General features: G+C 39.2%; 1 protein-coding gene across 1 annotated transcript in view; it reads right to left on the bottom strand.

Annotated features, from left to right (window-relative positions):
* Nucleotides 1-23,008, bottom strand: part of MBD2 (methyl-CpG binding domain protein 2) — a 69,168-nt gene that overhangs the window by 25,993 nt on the left and 20,167 nt on the right. The window contains exon 3 of the mRNA XM_068993782.1: nucleotides 5,835-5,972. Coding sequence (XP_068849883.1) covers nucleotides 5,835-5,972 — 138 coding nt within the window. The remainder of the gene's footprint in view (nucleotides 1-5,834; nucleotides 5,973-23,008) is intronic.

Below are 23,008 nucleotides of genomic sequence, written 5' to 3' on the forward strand. Positions count from 1 at the left end.
ACCCCAAATCAAAAACATGTACTAGAATATTCACTGAAGCAATATCCATAACAATCAACAAGAAAGACAGAAACTGAAATTAACAACAATAAGAGAACAGTCAATGCAGGAAGCAGAGAAAAACCAAATACCAAACAAAAAATATCCTCATAATTAATAGATTCAGAGAGCTAAGAGTAGAGGTTGGAGCTATAAAATAAGAATAGCAAAACTCTATGTACAAACCTGCTGCTGGAAATTAAAAACAACATCACCAAAAAAAAAAAAAAAGATAAAAAGTTAAAATCAAGAAAACATCCTGGAAAGTAAAACAACAATCATAATAAGAGAGAAAATACAAAAGTAGAAGTAGGAAAATTCTAAGAAGGCTAATACACCACTTATACAAAGAGAGAATGAAAAGTTAAGGGATTCAGCAGAAGAGAGGAAAAAATGACAAAAACATTTTCCATGCAAAGGATAAACATTTCCCTCTATCGCCTATTAACTGCTCAGTGAATTAAAAAAGGCCTACAAACACATGTCAGTGAATTTTTTTTAAAATCACACACTTACTAAACATTTTCAGAGAGGGGAAAAAAAAGACCATGAAGGAGGAGCAGACATTCTGCAGAGCACTGAACTTCTTTTTGGCAAGACTGAACTAAGGTCCGGCTAGTCAAGACTATGGTTTTTCCAATAGTCATGTATGGATGTGAGAGTTGGGGTGTGAAGAAAGCTGAGCGCTGAAGAATTGATGCTTTTGAACTGTGGTGTTGGTTGGAGAAGACTCTTGAGAGTCCCCTGGACTGCAAGGAGATCCAACCAGTCCATTCTGAAGGATATCAGCCCTGGGATTTCTTTGGAAGGAATGATGCTGAAGCTGAAACTCCAGTACTTTGGCCACCTCATGCAAAGAGCTGACTCATTGAAAAGACTCTGATGCTGGGAGGGATTGGGGGCAGGAGGAGAAGGGGACGACCCAGGATGAGATGGCTGGATGGCATCACTGACTCGATGGACATGAGTCTGAGTGAACTCCGGGAGTTGGTGATAGACAGGGAGGCCTGGTGTGCTGCGATTCATGGGGTCGCAAAGAGTCGGACATGACTGAGCAAATGAACTGAACTGAACTGGAGAAATTCTCAGGGTCAAAATAAATGAATACTAAAGTATCTTATGAATTTTTACATAGAATGTCTTTAAAAATGCATGGCTTTAAAATTTATCTTTCATCTAGAAAGTTTCTTCTAACATTTAAAAACAGTCCCCCTTTGATTATGATCGGAAAGCTGAGCTCTAAGTGCTGACAAGGATGAAGAGAAAAGGGAACCCTCAGGCAGTGCTGGTGAGAAGGTAAACTGGTGCAGCCACGATGGAAAACATCATGAAGATTCCTCAAGAAATCAAACACTGAACCACCATACAATCCAGTAATCCCACCTCCAGGTAAGTATCCAAAGAAAATGATATCAACACCTCAGAGACCTACTGTACCCCCCGTATTCACTGCAACTTTAATGTCCATCAATGGACAAATGAATGATGTGTATATATACACACGCTGAAATACTATCATCCATAAAAGAAGGAAATCTTGCCATTTGTGATAATGTAGACGAACCTTGAGATCAAATGCTAAATGAAATAAGGCAAAAGGAGAATCTCATTTATATGTGGAATCTCAAAAACTCAAACTCACAGAAATACAGAGAAGAATAGTGGGTTCCCAGGGGCTGAAGAAGGGTAGCGAATGGAGAGATGCTGGTCAGAGGGTACGAACGTCCAGTTGAAAGAGGAATAATCTGGGGGATCTAATGTACAGTCTGCTGACTACGGCTAACAAGACTGTACTGTACACCTGGAAGTTGCTAAGAGAGATCTTTAATGTTCTCACTATCACGACCACAACAAAAAAAAATGGTAATTATATCAGGAGATAGATGTATTAACTAACTTTTTTTGTGGTTATCACTTTGCAGTGTATACGTATATCAAATCATCCTATTGTACACCTTAAACTTACATGATGTTACATATCAACTATACCTCAATAAAGCTGGGGAAGAAAACATTTTTAAAAAGACATTTATGGAAGGGAGGAAAGGAAAGTTTCATATCCTTTGAACAAATAATTAGTTAACAAAATAAAAAGAAAAAAATCTAGGATCAGGTGGGAGATTTAAGCCCACTTCTTCAGTGATTTAAATATTTACTTTTGGGTAAAAAAAAAAAAATTAATATTCTGTAAGAAATGTAATTTATATTCAAAGACTATCAGAAACACCTAAAGCCCAGCAAGTTTAATTAAAAGGAAGAAGTAAAAGATGAAGCTCAAAGATGAAATTTCTTTGATTGGTGGATTAAAAAAAGAGGAAAAGCAAGAGACCAGATGTTAAAGATGATAGCATTAAAGAAATAAGGAAACAGACATGTGAGATCTTCACACACTGAAAGGATGCTAGGAAAGACACCCGTAACAGCAAAATCACAATTCAATTGGATTAAAAAGAATTTAGGATGTGATTTACATTATCTGGCCAGATAAGGATAGTTCAATGATCTTACTGTTTGGAATAACAGTCTTACAGTTGGTGGAGTTCCCTCCATCCCCACCCCAGATTTCTTTTTAATCTAATAAAAAGACAAGCATGTGCTAGATATGTTTATATTTTATATATAAAGCTGGCTAGCTACTTACACTATCATAACCAGGTTTTACAAAAGTCATCCTTACTTTATAATTAATTACAGGCAGAAATCACTGCTGAGTTCTGTTTAACGCATTACTGTTGTACCCTAATTTGCACTTTTTAAATTAAGGCATTTTCAAGGAGTTAATATTTTAGAAATTCATAATTCATATATTTTAAAGAATTCAAAATAGACTGCCATATAGATAGACTCAGGCATAGGAGCTTTGTTATAAAAAACAGGAATTATTAATTTCTATGACTGCTTCACATGTAGACTGAACATTTCAAACTGATTTAAGGTAAAAGATCCAAAAATCAAATCCTAATTCTAGGTCTCAAAATTCAAGACTCCAAAAGGAATTACAAAACCACTAGCTTAAATATCCTAGAAGAATGTGGTACAGTTACGGTAGAGGCTCCCCTGGCAGCCCAGTGGCTAACTGTGCTCCGAATGCAACGGGCCCAGGGGTGATCCCTGGTCAGGGAACTACATCCTTCATGCCACAGCTAAGACCTGGCACAGCCAAATAAATAGATATTAACAGCTAAGATAAAAAACACTGATATATGCAGGAACCTCAAAAAACAGACACCTCACTGGCTAATTTATTTACTCTATGATCAGACTATCTCCTCCAAATGAAATATCGGCAATTCATATTACTAATCTAGCTCGATGAAGCTATGTAAAAGGTAGCAAAACCGGAAGAATTTTTGCCTATATATTTTTTTGCCTATCTCCTCAACAATAATAGCTCATTAGCAGCCATTTGCTATATTCATGTCAAAATATAATTAAAATCAGCATCTTCCTTTACCAAAAGACCCAAATCTAAACAGTCAGGATGACAAGATCATGATTTTGAAAACATTAACACCAAAGTTGCCTCTTTACTATTTTCCTACTTTTACTCAAGGCACAGTCTTATATTTTGAAATCCTACTAGCGGGACAGCAGTCAAATATGACCTCAGTTCTTATGTTCAAGATAAAAGGGGAGAGACAACTAATGTCTCAGTATAATCAAAAACATCCAGCAAAAACTGTCAAATGACAGAGGATAATGTGAAACACAGTCCAAGGATTTGAAAAAGTAACCTAAATAATCTTTAACACTTTCTGTCTATGAAAGCTCTAAAATGAAGATAAAACCCTCAAAAAATCTGGGTTAAAAATGATATAAGTGTTTTTTGTATGGGGGCTAGGGGGTGAATTTGATTTTTTGACAGATCTTTTCACTTGAGAATAATCTTATAAACCTTAATTAAAGAAGGAAAACTTAAAAACTCCTCAATGTACCAAAGAGTAAGGAGCAACTAATCTGGTTACTTCAGCTGTAAACATCTAGGTTGCCAATACCTCTATAACCAGATAAACACCCAGTGAATTATAATAAGTACAGTTTTTAAAATCTGTGACTGAACTTAGGTGCAGAACACAAATTCCTGTTAAAATGGCCATAATTTGCTATTTGGTTTGTTCTTAACCGAAATATTTGTTCAGAGACTACAGAGAATGATTTGACAAGGGCAAAGGGGTATAAAATTTACTAAATGCTATCTGTTCTCAATGAGACAACTCAAAGTTTCGATATGGAACTAACATGACGCATTATTCCACTTTCTTTATTTTTGTGGCTTTTTGAAGCAAACTGTCTTACCCAATTACATACTTGTGGAATTTTCAATTAACAAAAAAAATCTTTACAAAGAAACAATTTTTAAATCACCAAAAAGCCGAAGGACAGGATGTTCAAGACTTTAGACAGTATCTAAGAAAGAACACAACCAGGCAACGGCTTTGTCGAGGTGGGCAAGGCTCACAATGGCCGCACTGCTTCCCTGCTGGGACGAGTATCTAAACTGCCGGCGGCTGGGTGACTATCGGTGGGTGCGGGAGTGAAACAGAAGGGAAAGCCTGGCACAGGAAGCTGAATGGCCCACGGAAACCTGAGTGGTGACAGGAGCCTCAAGGCACATGCAGGTACGCATCTTTATGTTGGATGTGATACACTTACATGGCCCCTGTTGAATCTCTTGGGGACCAACAGTAAAGCAAGTCTAGAACTTCAAATCTTGAGACATCTATAGCAAGATGCTGATCCAATGTGGCTCCAAATATCTTCTGTTTTCCTGGCTCACCTGAAGAGGAAAAAACACTACAGAGGATGTGGGAACTGCATTTCTTTAGGCAGCTTCTTCTAGAGCAACTGTCTGAAAGTTTTGGCCCAGTCCTTTATGAAGTCTGCGGATGAGACACTTGAGGGACTAGTGAAAAACAAAATTCAAATGAAAAGGTGGAGTGAGACATCCAAAGGGGACACGAGAGTCAAAGATAATGGTCGTAGGTAAATCAGCGTTTCTAATCCTTAAGTGGGAGGAGGAAGAGAAAGGAGAGAAAAAAATGCACCGAGGTTTCTCCCTCCACTCCCTCACCCCAGTTGCTACTAAAATTTCACCAAGCACCTGAACCTTTTTTACCACAATTAGGGAGTGAGTGCGCAAGATTATTTGGAGAGTTCAAGCATTTTGCCAAGTCTCCCTCCCCGGGCTATGTGGCATTATTAAGCGGCAGGGAGGCCTTTCAGATAATACTTATTTTCTGAGAAAAGATTCTGGTGGAATACAGCTTGAAGCAATAAAGAAAGAGCAAAATAAATGCCATTTATACAAAAATGGAAGTCACAGGACAATATACCCTATTGACAAAGTTTATTTACTTCTGTTTTTCCAAAGGGGAGGGACTGCTTTCGTGTAATAAGAAATCAGAACAAAATGTCATTTTCAAATAATAGAAAATATTTTTAAACTTAGCAACACAAACTGCATGCTTCTTCCCCTTCGGAAATATTCTCCCTGGAAAGATAATCTTTAAAAAAAAGCTAAGACGAGCAGAACCAAGTCTGAGGTACAGTCACACAAAAGCATAAAAAGGTAGTCCGTGAAATTAATTTTTTATTTTTTTAATTAATTTTTTCTTAAAACATTTTATCTAAATATTGTCTTAAGCTATTCTCCAGCATTCATGTAATAGCCTAGGACATAAAACAATTTTCTTTCCAAATATATTCCATTTTAGCCAGAGTTAAGTTGCACTATGACTGGTCAAGATACCAGAATTTTCTGAAAAATAAAACTGGAGAACCAACTAGATCCTTACCTGACGTGGCTGTTCATTCATTCTCTGTGGATCGGATTTCACTTTATTACTAGGATGATTTGTGACTTTGGTTACTGGTTGCTTGAAAATAGATGCTGTCTGTCTAATTGGCAATGTTGTATTCAAGTCTGGTTTACCCTGTGGATATAAGTGTTTTAATTAATAAATATTATATAAAAATATAATTAAGTACTTATTAATTCAATATCTATTACTTTAACTTGGATTATTGCCAACTTCCCAATCTCAGCATTTTAAATACTCTGAAGTACATTTTAAACACTTTATTATATAAGACTTATGTAAAGTTTCATAATAAAAAGTGTCATGTTCTTTAAAATGTCAAAAAATTCTCTATATAAAATTCATAATTGATTTGATTAACAAGATACTAGCAACTTTTAAGCAAACAAATATATATTTATGGGTGGGTTATACAGTAATCTTGCCTGGAAAATCCCATGGACAGAGGAGCCTGGTGGGCTGCAGTCCATGGGGTCGCTAAGAGTCTGGCACAACTGAGCAACTTCACTTTCACTTTTCACTTTCATGCATGGGAGAAGGAAATGGCAACCCACTCCAGCGTTCTTGCCTGGAGAATCTCAGGCACGGGGGAGCCTGATGGGCTGCCATCTATGGGGTCGCACAGAGTCTGACACGACTGAAGTAACTTAGCAGCAGCAGCATACAAGAGGAAGGAGGGCTTTCAAGTCAATAACCAGGAAAGCAATCATTTCTACATTCTGAGAATGGAGGAAAATAATGGCATACTTGGCTATTAAAATATAAATCATCTCAAGTGTTAGGGGTCCAGGCGTACATAAAACCACAAAGGTTAACCTTCCCTTTTATATATATATATTTTTTAAAAAGGTAATTAGAAAGCTGTAATTCCCACAAACAAAGCTCAATTTAGGAAAATGTAATAAAATATTATCTTTAATTTTCTAACACACTTTTTAAAAAGAAACTTAAAATTCAAGTTTCAGAAAAGCAAGCCACATACTTAGACTTTTAATCAACCAGTTAAAAAAAAAGGAGGATGTAAGATTTTTATTTCTTAATGAAATGAAAATGCGGCACAGAATTGCTATTAAATTCACAGGAAGTACTGTAACGTAAGGTGGGGAGGGTGGGGGTGAAGAAAAGGAACAATATGGGATTTGACTCATTTGGGCTTCCCTGGCGGCTCAGCGGTAAAGAATACGCCTGCAGTGCAGGAGACACGAGTCCAATACCTGGGTCAGGAAGATCACCTGGAGAAGGAAATAACAACCGACTCCGGTATTCTTGCCTGGGAAGTCCCACGGACAGAGTCTGGTGGCCTATAATCCATACAGTCACAGAGAGTGACTTAGTGACTAAACAACATCCTTCTGATTTGGGCAAAAAGATAGAAAGGGTCAAATATATCCAAAAATAACATACATTACATTAGATATTTTTAGTATAGAAGTGTACTTGATAAATCATCTCCAGGATGTCAATGAACTTTAATTAACTATCTCCAAATAAAAATTGTATCAACTTCCAGACTCCAAAATAGTGTTTCTCAAACTTAAGCATGCATCAGAGTTACCCAGGGGGCTTATGAAAACACAGATTACTGGGTCTCCCTCCTAGAAATGATGATTCAGGAGGTCTGAGGTCGGGCCTGGGAATTTGCATTCCGACTGAGGGACATACACTTGGGCACCACTGCTCTAAAACAAAGACTGTAAGTTGGCGGCATGGACACCAGGTTTAACCCACAGATGTGTTCTGCTCCAGTTTTTGGTCTCTTGAGTCAATGAAGCTAAGAGCTACAAACAAAATTCGCATAAAATCAAGAATTCTAGCTTCTCTTAAAAACTCAAAGATCTAGAAATGGACTGATTTGGCGAAAACAGGCCATGACTCATTAGTAATGGCGGCCACTAGAGGTGTCAGGGTTGTCGTTTTGCAAAAGGCCTCAGCTCACATTTGTGATACCTGTCTGAGCCCTAGAGGTATTGAGTTTGTGACCTCTGCTTAAAGAACGTCAGAAATTAATCCGACCATTACTACAGTTATATTATCTGGGTGCCCTATTCAGTGAGTCTCCACTCCCCGACCCTATCCCACCCCACGCACACTGCTCTTCTGTACACAGTGGGCATGCTGGTCATTTCTCTCATTCACTTTTATTCTGACATTCGTGCTTACCTTTAAGAGGCATATTCCTCTTAAAAGACTCTAACAATACCACTTCCCAGGCATTTCATTTTCTTATCTTTATGGTTTAAAAAAAAAAAAAATCTTGATTTAGAGCTATGGAAACTTGGCCAACAGGCTGCAAAATAACCACTTAGGATTCCATCTCTAAAGAGTGTGAGGCCCAGGAATATGTATTTTTAAAACTCTCCTGGTAATTCTGTGATGTGCAGAAGGTTTGGATCCCTCTGATTTATGACATCAAGAGCATTCTAAGACCCTAAGTGAAGCCAACCAACCTGTATCAGTCAGTATTCAGTCCAAAAGACACTTAACACATAATGGCTTACAAAAAACTCTTCCTGCCACTAATTTGTTATAAGCAGTATCTACCACAAAACAGTACCTTGCTTGGTTTTTAACGTTTCTGTACTTTAACAAAGAATAATATACTCTGCTGGTATTAGAACAAAGATGGCATCAGTAGACAAATACAGAGCAACTATTTGTATGAACAAACACAGTCGAGTCTGTAAGATTCTGTTACAAAGAATGACTGGAGAAATGTCTATTTAGTTCTTTGGCCCATTTTTTGATGGGGTCGTTTATTTTTCTGGAATTGAGCTGCATAAGTTGCTTGTATATTTTTGAGATTAGTTGTTTGTCAGTTGCTTCATTTGCTATTATTTTCTCCCATTCAGAAGGCTGTCTTTTCACCTTGCTTATATTTTCCTTTGTTGTGCAGAAGCTTTTAATTTTAATTAGATCCCATTTGTTTATTTTTGCTTTTATTTCCAGAATTCTGGGAGGTGGATCATAGAGGATCCTGCTGTGATTTATGTCTGAGAGTGTTTTGCCTATGTTCTCCTCTAGGAGTTTTATAGTTTCTGGTCTTACATTTAGATCTTTAATCCATTTTGAGTTTATTTTTGTGTGCGGTGTTAGAAAGTGATCTAGTTTCATTCTTTTACAAGTGGTTGACCAGTTTTCCCAGCACCACTTGTTAAAGAGATTGTCTTTACTCCATTGGATATTCTTGCCTCCTTTGTCAAAGATAAGGTGTCCATATGTGTATGGATTTATCTCTGGGCTTTCTATTTTGTTCCATTGATCTATATGTCTGTCTTTGTGCCAGTACCATACTGTTTTGATGACTGTGGCTTTGTAGTAGAGCCTGAAGTCAGGCAAGTTGATTCCTCCAGTTCCATTCTTCTTTCTCAAGATTGCTTTGGCAATTCGAGGTTTTTTGTATTTCCATACAAATCTTGAAATGATTTGTTCTAGTTCTGTGAAAAATATGGCTGGTAGCTTGATAGGGATTGCATTGAATTTGTAAATTGCTTTGGGTAGTATACTCATTTTCACTATATTGATTCTTCCGATCCATGAACATGGTATATTTCTCCATCTATTAGTGTCCTCTTTGATTTCTTTCATCAGTGTTTCTCCAAAGAAGACATACGGATGGCTAACAAACACATGAAAAGATGCTCAACATCACTCATTATCAGAGAAATGCAAATCAAAACCACAATGAGGTACCACCTCACACCAGTCAGAATGGCTGCGATCCAAAAATCTGCAAGCAATAAATGCTGGAGAGGGTGTGGAGAAAAGGGAACCCTCCTACACTGTTGGTGGGAATGCAAACTAGTACAGCCACTATGGAGAACAGTGTGGAGATTCCTTAAAAATTTGCAAATAGAACTACCTTATGACCCAGCAATCCCACTGCTGGGCATACACACCGAGGAAACCAGAATTGAAAGAGACACATGTACCCCAATGTTCATCGCAGCACTGTTTATAATAGCCAGGACATGGAAACAACCTAGATGTCCATCAGCAGATGAATGGATAAGAAAGCTGTGGTACATACACACAATGGAGTATTACTCAGCCATTAAAAAGAATTCATTTGAATCAGTTCTGATGAGATGGATGAAACTGGAGCCGATTATACAGAGTGAAGTAAGCCAGAAAGAAAAACACCAATACAATATACTAACACATATATATGGAATTTAGAAAGATGGCAATGATGACCCTGTATGCAAGACAGGAAAAAAGACACAGCTGTGTATAACAGACTTTTAGACTCAGAGGGAGAGGGAGAGAGCGGGATGATTTGGGAGAATGGCATTCTATCATGTATACTATCATGTAAGAATTGAATCGCCAGTCTATGTCTGACGCAGGATACAGCATGCTTGGGGCTGGTGCATGGGGATGACCCACAGAGATGTTATGGGGAGGGAGGTGGGAGGGGGGTTCATGTTTGGGAACACATGTAAGAATTAAAGATTTTAAAATTAAAAAAATTAAAAAAACAAAATTAAAAAAAAAAAAGAATGACTGGAGGACACAGAGACTAGCTTAAACTATTCAAAACTATAAAAGGAAAAAAACTATAAAACCCTGAATCCACACAGACTGGAAGGAAGCATGTAACATGTAAAACTACCGGTGCTACAATGATAAGACTAATTTTTTTTTCATTATGTTTGTGATATAATAAAAAATTAATCTATTGGTTAAAAAATTTCATTGTCTGACAATGACAGTTTATTGCCCAGTGGAACGGAATGAGATTTTTCAAGAGTGTGCAACACTGCTCTTCTGTTGACCTTATTTATATTTTATTATTTTTCCTTTTTTAAACTAGCCTGAAAGCTCTGAAGAAAGAATTTTTTACGAATTAATTTTGTATTCTACAATAGTATCATGTAAAATAACCTGAGAAGCTGGACTAAATGGTTTTCCCAGAAACTGTCACAAAAAAAGTAAATTTTATTACCATTCTCTCCTGAGGACTATCAAAAGAGTCACTGTTAATTCAAACCCAGTTGTCTGAGTTTTTCTAAATAACTACCAATCTGCCATGAACCTAGGAGTTATAAAGCAAACATTCTTTTAAACATATATTTTAATATAAATACAAAACAAATTACAAAACATTATAATAGACTGATGGCAATAAAATACGGTATTTCATTTGTACTGTATGACATCCTCAGTCATAAATAAGTTCTTAGAAACCAGTAACAAAGACACTGATACACCAAGGGAAATGAAAAAAAGAAAAAGAAAAAAATGAAATAACACAAGTGACTAGTAAGGATTAAGCATATACGAAGATGACCACACTGAACAATAACAGAAAAACAACTTCTCTGTAATATCATATTGCCAGATTAAAAATCTAACATTTGTACAGTTTTAGGAAATATACCCACATAAACTCTGGTGGATACATTAATGGTCATTATAGTGGTGGTTATTTTAGCATTCTTTTTGAGACTTTTGCGCATGTGTGAGTTTAATATTAAAACATGGTTAATGTATCTGTGTATTGCTACATGACAATCTAAAAATGCAAATGTGAATTACCAAACAGAAAGTTGTCTGGAAAATCACAGCAAAATTTTAACCTTACTGTATAAACAGATCAGAAAAGGGACTGCTACTGTTTTCTGTCCTTAAAGTACTTTTTTCCAAATCGGACAAGATTAAAGCAATTCGTGTATTTGAAATCTTCCCTTTCAATATAGGAATAAGTGAAACAGAGTTCCTTATATTATAAAACTAAACTGACAGAAACACACATTCTAACAGTTTCCAATCTTCGATATATCTTCTCAGTATACAGGCTAGCCTCAAATACAAGTTTAGTGTATTTTATAATAATGTGTATATTAAGCTGGGACGTTTTCAAATAACTCAAATAATTGTTGACAATTTATTCTATCCCCCCTGGGATGAATACAAATATAAAAATTTAAAAAATTTTTTTAACTTTTATCTTTTTCTAATAAATATCTGAGATGGCTCTTAAAACTTCAAAAAACAAATATACAATAAAAATTAATTTTAATCAAGGACAAGGAGAAACAAATTTCCTTTTGAAATGGTTAACAGTAATTGATTCTAGCCTTCACCATCTGATGTGGATCTGAACTTTCTAGGGGTGTGGGCAGAAAAAGGAACATTCAATGACACAGATTTCATACTCAGAAAGGAGAAAGCATACCAATTAAAGAGGAAAACAAAAGCTGGTGTTAAACCTAGAAAAAACACATAGACACTTAACATCACAACAGATATTAAACAGATTTCAAATGCTTTTTCTTTTTCTAGTGATCTTCCATAAAAGCCAAGAACATATTTAAAGGACAACTCACTGAAGATGACTCTGAAAAGGACTAAACTAGTGTGGCCTGATTATTGTGTAACCTTTCAATCATTTAATGTGGTTAATCCTAGAAAGGGCTTCCGTGGTAGCTCAGCTGGTAAAGAATCTGCCTGCAATGTGGGAGACATGGGTTCAATCCCTGGGTTGGGAAGATCCCCTGGAGAAGAGAACGGCTACCCACTCCAGTGTTCTTGCCTGGAGAATTCCCGTGGACAGAGGAGCCTGGCAGCTACAGCCCATGGGGTTGCAGAGTCGGACACGACTGAGCAACTAAGCACACAATGCTGCTGCTGCTGCTGCTAAGTCGCTTCAGTCGTGTCCGACTCTGTGCGACCCCACAGATGGCAGCCCACCAGGCTCCCCCGTCCCTGGGATTCTCCAGGCAAGAACACTGGAGTGGGTTGCCATTTCCTTCTCCAATACAGGAAAGTGGAAAGTGAAAGTGAAGTCGCTCAGCAGTGCCCGACTCTTTGCGACCCCATGGCCTGCAGCCCACCAGGCTCCTCCGTCTGTGGGACTGTCCAGGCAAGAGTACTGGAGTGGGTGCCATTGCCTTCTCCGAGCACACAACGCTGGAGAAGAGGAAAAGTAAAGCAGTGATGCCGATCACGTGTCTCTAAGCTGTAGCGTTCAAATACTGTTTCATTGCTACCCTCTGAACTTTTTTGAAAATAGATAAACCCCACCTACTTCAATTTTTAAAATGGAGAAAAGGAAGAAAACAGGACACTTCCAGGCATCATTTTAATTCTGTGGTTTTGCATACCCCAAGAGATATTCATGTCCCAATTTGAGAAGCAAAGACTTTATTTTTCTAAAGTCGTTTTCCTCATCTGTAAACGAGGTAAATACAGTAACTATTCTTAAGATTCTTACAAAAATCAAACAAGATAATGCATGTGCGATGCTGCTGCTCAAGCAGCTTTCATTAAGTCAGTTACTGAACGAATATTGAATGCCTACTATCTGCCAGGTACAGACCGTGTGCTGTGTATGGAGTCATTCACAAATAGCAAAATCCTTCAGAGCTTACACTCACAGGGCAGCGAGGAGACAAAACAGTGGTATAGCTTATAGTCATGTTGGCACATAAACTCTGAATAAAGAGTAGCTATCTCTACTATCTGGAGAAGGCAATGGCAACCCACTCCAGTACTCTTGCCTGGAACATCCCATGGACAGAGGAGCCTGGTAGGCTGCAGTCCATGAGGTCACGAAGAGTCGGACATGACTGAGCAACTTTACTTCCACTTTTCACTTTCATGCACTGGAGAAGGAAACGGCAACCCACTCCAGTCTTCTTGTCTGGAGAATCCCAGGGACAGGGGAGCCTGGTAGGCTTCCATCTATGAGGTCGCACAGAGTCGGACACGACTGAAGCGACTTAGCAGCAGCAGCATCTCTATTATTAGCACTATCATCTTATTGAACATGCTATTGAAATTTAAAACCTTAACCTATTAAGCTTCCCCATAAGGAAAGTCACCTCCTGGTTAACGCAAAGAGGAGCCTGAGCTTTAGGGGGAACCAAGATTATCCTCAAAACTTAATTTTGGATTCGCTCCCGGATATACACAGTAGCCAATTCGTTTCCACAAAAGTCAAAAGCCAACAATATAAAGTGCTTTACAGTCCTTCTGTTTTTTTTATATGACTCACTCAACATAAAATCCACCATTTTATACAATTCAGTGGGTTTTAGTATATTGACATTCAGTGGTTTTTAGTATATTGACGAAGTCGTGCAACTTTGCAAAAAGGTTTTTGCAAAAAGTAAAGAAAATATGTATCTGGGATTTATGATTTTGTAATGAAAATCCACTTCATGTAATATTGTAAATAAGATAATACCTTTTTAAGGAGATCAATGGAATACTGAATATGTAAAAGATAATAAAACGGGTGGACTCTACTTTGAGCTCATTAAAAGAGGATATAGTTAATTGAAGCGGTTTGAAATTCATCACTGAAATCAAGTTTTAAAGAATTTTGTTTGAAAAGTACCTTCTTGGAACTTTAGTTAATATGAGGTCATAAAAGGACTGATGGCTAATGAGTTTCAAACAGAGCAGCTCTGCTCAAACTAAGGCTTCTTCTGCATGGAATTCATTATCTCCTTTACATCCGGGCTGGCACTAGCTGAGTACACAATCTTAGAATTATGAAAACAGTCACACAAATCATTTTCTGCAGGGCTTCATTCTCTCACTGAGAGAGTCTAAACATCAGGTAACTCTGCAGGACCTATAAAACTTAAGTGAAACTGACATCCACAGACAGAAACTCCAACATCCAAAATAAATGTTGACAGAACCATACCACGGGCAACTATGTCTCTACATCTACTCTCATTATTAGCACAAAGGTCAAGCCCAGAACCTCTCAGAAGGTCTAGTACATTCTGATATCTCTGAGGAACTAACTGTTAACAAGCTGAACCTACTCATACTGAACAGACTACTCTCATCAGCAAGTCTGTCTGCTAACGTGGCCAAATTTCTTCCGTTCACTGTTTGCTTCCTAGAAATCTTTATCCCATCCATATCTAAACACCTAGCTCAAATCGGCCAAAAAATGGAACAGTGCTGTTAGTTGTTAATAACTTCTTAGTTATCTTCATTTTGCAGCTAAAGATTTCTGCACATGAGAAAAGTAGAAGTTCTCTGGAATGGCCCTTGAACAACGTGGGACTTTGGAGTGTCAACACTTCTCACAAAGAAAGCTTTGATCTGTGGTTTTGCACCCATGGATTCAACCAACTGCTGACCGCTGGTACTGCAGTTATTTACTATGGAAAAAAAATTTGCATATACGTGGATGCGTACAGTTCAAACGTGTTGTTCAAAGGTCAACTTTAGTTATAGTGTCTCTTGCTACATCTTACTCCTTCTTTAATTATTCATTAAATGAGCACTGTCCAAGCCACCATCATTCCAGCTTAGGTAAATAGCCTCCTGTTATAACTGACCCCCGACTTCCACTCCTGCCCCTCTATAGTACATCCTCCACACAGCAGCAAAAAAAAAAAAATCATACTGCCCCCTAAGTAAAGTCCACAAGAGCATTCTATACCCTTCCTCATCCTGGTGTGCCAGGTCCAGTGACTAGGTCTGTCTGCTTCCTTGGCCTCACCTAGTACCTCTCTCCCACTCACTGACCTCCAGCCTACTACCTGTCCTCACGTGCTACACGTATCCTGCCTTAAGGGTTTTGCACTGGCTATTCCCTCTGCTTAGAACACTTCACCCTCTGGTTTTTGTAGAACTGAATCTTCTCATTCAGTTCTTGGCCAAAAATCATTCCCTTCTGATCATTCGGCCTAACACAGCCACAGAGTCAATCTCAACCATTCTTAATTAACTGTGTAGCATTTAATATTTAAATTGTGTTAGTCAACGCACTAGAATAATAAGTTCCACAAACACAGTATTTCCAGAATCTGGAATAATGTCTGTGCACACAGAATGTGCTAAAAAAAAAAATTTTATGGAGTAAATGATGCATAAAAGGTCTGTTACGTGTAAGATCTTAAGTTATGCAGCCCTTATTCCTAAATAGTCTCACTGTCAGTCTTAAACTTGTACATGCTATGTTAAGTGGAAGCTACTAATTCAATGTGGTCTACAACATCCATGTCAAAATTATCAAACATGATCATCTCTACTATACACCTCAAGATCACTAATGTAAAATAACCCCCAGACTTGTTCCATTAATTACTATGTAACATGAAGTTATGCTTAAAGATACATAGCCAGCCCTACGAAAGTATCCCATGGGAAAATAATCCTCAGATGGTATTTCTGGCAAAGTCAATTAGAGTGATGTTATAACATGAAATAATGGGAAATAAACAGTACAAAGAATTTATAACCCAGAAGACTGCCAAGATGAGATTAAGGCATCGAAACAATCTATGCACGTTGGCAAGAAGCATGCCATGCTGCTCTCAGATAGCCATGGTTCAGGAAAAATGTTCACTATGGATCTGAAAACTTAATCATCTCCGTATAACTTGCCGTAACAACTTCTCATCTGTACATTAAAATAACCTAAAATTTAGCAGTGGTTCTAGACAGAGGAGACTGGTATGGAAATTAAAACCTTGGGGCAAACTATAAGGTCAATCAATAGGGTGTCAACAGATTAAGTAATAGTGATGAGACAGGTAATCACTTGATTGAGTTACACAATTTAATCTGTAACAATAACATTAACTAGGTGATAAACCAGATAATACTAACTAGGGGCTTCCATGGGCTCAGTGGTAAAGAATCTGCCTGCCAAGCAGGAGATGTGGGTTTGATCCCTGGGTCAGGAAGATCCCTTGGAGAAGGAAATGGCAGCCCACTCCAGTATTCTTGCCTGGGAAATTCCATGGACAGAAGTGCCTGGTGGGCTATAGTTCATCGGGTCGCAAAGAGTCAGACACGACTGAGCGACTAAATGACAACAAGGAGATAAGTGGAGCTAATCAACTTTGGATTCCAAAAACTTTACTGAGAATTCAGCCTGTCCCAAATTGTAAGACTGTTCTCTCAGGAAGGTGAGCAAAGGTGCTTGTTTAAGGAGCCCATACTCCGCTGAGTAGTCCTGTAACATATCAGGCATGTAGGGGGGCTGAGAACTAAGGCAGGAATAAAGTCAGTTCTTCGGGGGCTCAGAGATCCAAACAAGTCCTATTTGCCTAAGAAAGTGCTTCTAAGTTCATTCATTATAGTTATCTGGCAGAGGTACACACTTCCTTTCTAAAAAATCAGGACAATTATATTCCAAATGTTTGCATACTCTGCTCTAGCAATTATCAAAATTAGTCCCATCACACCCCACATCCTATCTTCATAATAACCCAACAGCCAAGCCCCCCAGATCATACGTCATCACGCAGTACTCATCTCTATAACATTCTGTACGCCCACCCTGTAGTTCAGTGGCCCTCAAACTTTTTTGACTTCAACTAAGAGTAGAAATATATACTTTAAATCATGACTCAGTACACACAAGGGTGTACAGATCACAAAAATCACCTGCAATAATCAGCCTTACTAAATGGAATGTGCGCTGTTTCCTATCCCATTGTCTCGCGTCTTAAAAATTCTAGTTATGGTCAAGCGAAACCAAGTGAAGGTCGCTCAGCTGTGTCCGACTCTCTGCGACCCCATGGACTATACACCGTCCCTGGAATTCCCCAGGCCAGAATACTGGAGGGAGTAGCCGTTCCCTTCTCCAGGGCACCTTCCCCACCCAGGGATCAAGCCCAGGTCTCCCGCATTGCAGGCGGATTCTTTACCAGCTCAGTTTGAAAACCAACCCCTAACCTTACCCATCACTTCCCCTGCCAGTCCTTACCCTGTACACTCTTGGGAGTCAGCAGGCTCTCCTATATCCTCAACATTTTCTTTGAACATTCTCTCCAGTTCCTGGACTTCCTTAAACTTGCCACCCCTCAAAGATCCTATGCCCCTAAAGTTCTTCCAGATAGAGGCTTTTCCCTTCTTCCTCTCTGACAACTACATTTCTAAGGCCCAGTAAGTGGTTCAGCTTTCCTCCTTTCTCCCCATTACTTTCTCACATCATTTCTCTATTTTTCCTCCTTCAAAAAGCAGAGCTCCCCTGAAGCTCACAGGGTCTGACTGTATGACTTTCTGCCTTCCTCCCTGATTTCTCCTTTACTCACTGAGGACTTTAGTTTCTGTTTCATGTTTTCTTCCCCAACCCAGCTCTTAGTCTTCATTCTTAGAGGCCTCAGTACCCACGTGGATAATCCACCCAACATCCTGAATCCTCTAACCTGTTCTTCTACCCAGCCTCACCCACCTAACATTACAGGCACAGGCTTGTCTACACTGGTAACTATTCCGTGTCCAATATCTCAGGCAAGCATCCAACCTTCCAATTTCTACTTCCTGTTCTTATAACTCACTGAGGACTGCCCTCCAGGTTCTTTGAACCCGTCAATACTCCCTGCCCACTGGCTGACCTGTTTTCTTACTCTTTCAAAGCCTCTTCCATATTCTTCCCCACCCAGTATAGACTCCATGGTCCATCATTACACTGCCAATGTGCTTAAACTTCTGTGGTTTCCCACTGGTGCAACAGGCCCCATTCTTACCTTTCCACAGTATAAAATGGGAAATTAACCGAATCAGTATCCCTTTCATCTACCATCTAGTGATTCTCCTTCCTAGTCAAGAAAAGTTACTGAAAGAATTGTCCACCGTGAGCAATTTTAACTCTCATTCACTTTCAACCCAATCCAATCTGGCTCCTCTTTCCCCCAAAACCACTGGTATCAAGATTATTAATGACCTTCCTGCTGCCAAACTCAATGGAAATTTCTGTCTTCCTCCATTCAACGTTTCAGTGGCCATCAGCACACCTGACCATTCTCCGTTTGGAACGTTTCAGTGGCCATCAGTACACCTGACCATTCTCCATTTGGAAACATTCCCCTCTCCTGCGTCTCTCCTACCTTTCACAATCCACTCTGCTGGCTCCTTCTGCTCTACTTCAATGTCAATCACTGGATTTTCTCAGAGCTTCATTCTGGATCCTTCTGTCTATAAGCTCCAGGCCCATTACTTGAAAAACTACCTATGTAACTTTCTACCTAATGACTCTCCAGCTCAGACCTCTCAATCAGTACACACACACGACATGACAAATCCATTTGGATGTTTAATAAGCATCTCAAACTCTGGCCACTCAAAGTTGAATTCATTGCATTCACCCATATAAATTCTTTCCTAAGGCAATCTCAGTAGACGCTGAGATTTACCTAGCAACCCCATTTACCTAGTCATTCAATCTACCTAAAATCTAAGGGCTCACACTTGGGTATTCTCTGTCATCTTTCACACCCAGTTCATTAGTGAATTCTGTCAATCCCATATTCAGAACAAGACCAGGATCCCTTCACTTCTATCACCATGTATGTCTGCTGCTGATACTGCTGCTAAGTTGCTTCAGTCATGTCCGCCTCTGTGCAACCCCACAGACGACAGCCCACCAGGCTCCCCCGTCCCTGGGATTCTCCAGGCAAGAAGACTGGAGTGGGTTGCCATTTCCTTCTCCAGTGCATGAAAGTGAAAAGTGAAAGTGAAGTCGCTCAGTCATGTCAGACTCTTAGCGACCCCATGGACCGCAGCCTACTAGGCTCCTCCGTCCGTGGGATTTTCCAGGCAAGAGTACTGGAGTGGGGTGCCATTGCCTTCTCCGCCACGTATGTCTAGACCATCATTATTCCTCACTGTACTGTTGTAGCAGCTACTCGCTCCTCACTTCTGCTTCTGTCCATTTCTTTCAACTGCACAAAAACCTGTACTTAAGAGTGGCCCACACTTAAGTGAGATGTCAGTGATACCCTGCAAGCACTTCAAGGCCTAGAAATGCTGGATTCATCATCTGTGATCTACTCCCTCCCCTTTCCACCCTCAACGGGTCTAACAGAGAGACCAGCAGCCACTCTGTTCCACGAGGCTTAATAAATACTGAGAACAGGACCAGCATCTTTGGAAAACATTTCCGCTACCTTCCTATTGGCCAGGAGTGTTTTATGGAAGGAATGGGATCTCTGTTTTCAGTTTAGATGGAAAGATACTAGGAAGGTGGAAGCCAACAAGTAGATCTTACCACAATACCAGGAGCTAGTAATCAGACTGATCCTACCACAGGGCCCTTTAGTTGACAACGGGGTCCATAGTTCTGAAATAAATCACCCCACTAAGGTGCTACTTTAATAAGTGAAAAAATTCCTCATCAGTTAAACAAAGGTCTAATGTGAGCTACAGCAAGTGAGCTGATCCTTAACATTTTTTGCCAAAGCCTTGCTCCTTCTCCTGCTGTAAAACAGTAGTTAACTTTTTCAATTACATTCTCCTTTGAGAAACTGGTGAAGATTACTTTCTCCTTAGGAAAAAACAATAGAAAATATTATACACATTTCAAAGGTTCCTGGAGAGCATCCTGAAATGTGGACTCTCAGGTTAGACATCTTCCCTGACTCTACCAGTTCCAAGCGGGCCTCGTTCATCTTTTAAAGGAAAAACAGCAACAGTGATAATGTTCCGTGATTGTGTCTTCTTTTCCAAACACTGTCCTCTTTCCTCCGTCTCTCATTCAAACTTCACAAGAGCAGTCTAACCATTTTATGAGGACAGAGGCAGAAATGCACGTATGCGTACATGCTCAGTAAGTGCACAGAAGCTCTGAAAGGGTATACAAACAAAACTGGCTGACGATAATTCCTCTAGGGAAGAGGCTGAGCCTGAGAGACTCAAAGAGGAGAGAGATGCGTCTCACAGAATATCCTTTCCACCATGTGTGCAGGTCGTAATCAAGTAAGATTAAGTAAAAAATTTTTAAACTTTTACAATGGCAGGCTACAGCTTTGCTCATAATTTCTGGTTTCCCAGAAAGTTTCTGGCATTCTAAATATGACTCCTGGTCCTTCTAACCCTCTGATGCTGGTTATATCCAAGTTACCAGGTAACTTATTTGAAAATCCAGTGAACACTACAAAGTCTTTATCCTCCTCCATCTTGCCAGGGCACCCAGCAATAAAACCTCTCCTAGGCTGTTACAACACCACATTCTCTTCACTCTCCTACTACCTTGCTGGAGGTTCCTTCTGCCTCTCCACATAACTAATTTTTTATTCACTGCCTACAATGTGACAAGATACTTCTCTATCTGCCCCTACACTGGGCAATGTCAATGTTTAGCAAACCACTATGACAGGAGTTCTCATAGCGTGACTCGGGAATCCCTGGAAGTCTATGAGATCTTTCAGAGTCCAAGAGATAAGAGTAGTTTAACTCAGTCTTCTTTATCTACCCTCTCCCCAAACTTGCTCTTCCTGCCCTATTCCCCCTTGACCACTGTCCCAAGGGACTCACCCCAGAACTGGAGCAGGCATCAGCAGTTCCCACGCTCTACACTCATCAGAGACTCATCTACTGACTTGTCTTGATTGAGTCTCACCTTTTTATACCTCCTGGCTACAGCGTTAGTCCAGGCCCTTATTGCTTCTCCGGACTAAACTGCTCTAACTGCTCTCCCTGCTTCCAGACCCCACTTTTCCCAGATGGTACCCATTCTACATCCAACACCCAATCTGATTCCCACCACTACCACCAACTCACTGAAGTTTCCCAATGCGCAACACTATTGCCCCCAAGAAATATTAGCTCTCTTCAAGAATCTGTTATTATTATTTTGTTGAAGATAATTAGAGCAAATCACCTGCTGGATGATTCGATGGAGCACTTAGGACAGGGCTAATATCCCTTCTCCTGGGGATATTCCTGACCCAGGGATTGAACCTGCGTCTCCTCCTTGGCAGGCAAATTCTTTACCCACTGAGTGATCAGGGAAGCCCAGTATACTACCATAAACCAAGGTAATTCATGAGAAGAAATAATGGCAGACTGATACAATTAATTCCTTCAAGGGACCATAATGCTCTTTATTTCCAAATACATCCAATTTGTGTGACCAGGGAAATATGATGAAAGAACTGAGTCCTCCCAAGGTATTAGTAGCACTGACAAGTCAGGCTGAAATATAATGTGTTCCACACCAGATGCATATTGTGAGCAAGCTGTAAAATATAAGTCTCAGTGATGTTAGAGAACTTGAAGTTTGCTAGTTTTGTGGATTTAATTCATAAATGTTTCAGTGTTGTTGAGAGCTAGAAACACAGGAATTCAGTTTAATATTTACACATCTGAAACATTAAAATAAATTTCTAGCAAGAAAACTAAGCTACTGAAGTTCTTTAAATATATCACGCACTGAGGATCACCATACGCTTTTCTATCCAATCTTAAGACTGTTCTCTAAGTATGTTAGGAAATTAACTTCCTTCTTAAAAGGTTAAGGGTCGTTATCTCTTAAAACCTTGAAACATCTCCTCTTTGGAAAAATAAAGCCTGCATAAACACCTAAACAGTACTTAGATTTTAAAGCAAAAGTCATTTTTAAGAGGCACACTCTAGAACTGTGCAGTCCAATATGGTAGCCACTAGGCACATGTGGTTATTTAAACTTAATTAAATAAAACTACAAGTTCAGTTAGTCAACCACACTAGGCACTCTTCAAGTACTCAGCAGCCACGTGTGGCTGGTGGCTGGAACATCTGTGATGAAACATCTTCACAAGAACTGCTACTGGCAGTGCTGCCCTCCTACGACTCCTCCCTGTGAGTGAGCTCCGAGGAAGCCACTCATGACTTCAAAAAATCAGCTCGAGCCTGACGACTTCCAAATCACTCTCTAGTCTTTTTCCATTAGCCAAAGGGAATAACTTCAGTAACAAACTGGCTATTTTAATTTGACTTTGTCAACTAAAGAGATGGATGTCAGGGCTAGAAATAATTATGAGAGTGGCAAGAAAATCAATAAGGTACAATGCAATCTAGAATGGAACAGATTTCCAGGGTGAGTTTGAGACTGGATTTGAGACAAACAGGAAGAGGTACTGCAAAAGCCTTAGTAAATGTCAACTGAGAGACGACCTCCACTCTACTGCACCCACCAATCCTAAAAGGGTTAAAGACCATTTTAAAGTTCTTCAAAAGGTATCTTTCCAAACATACTTGAAGTTATTCACTCAGTAAATTCCCCTCTGATACAAAAGATATACTAAAATCAACATACCAGTCAATATAATCTATAATTTATACTGTTTATAACTGTATTGCTTATAATTCAAAGTTTATCTTGTTCTTTACATTTCTAATTTTTTCAAGATAACAGTCTTTAAAAAAAAATCCCATTCCCAAGTATGTAGCTGAAATAAAAGCACTAA

Source organism: Capricornis sumatraensis, chromosome 21, assembly GCF_032405125.1.
Source record: "Capricornis sumatraensis isolate serow.1 chromosome 21, serow.2, whole genome shotgun sequence".
NCBI classification, from domain to species: Eukaryota; Metazoa; Chordata; class Mammalia; order Artiodactyla; family Bovidae; genus Capricornis; species Capricornis sumatraensis.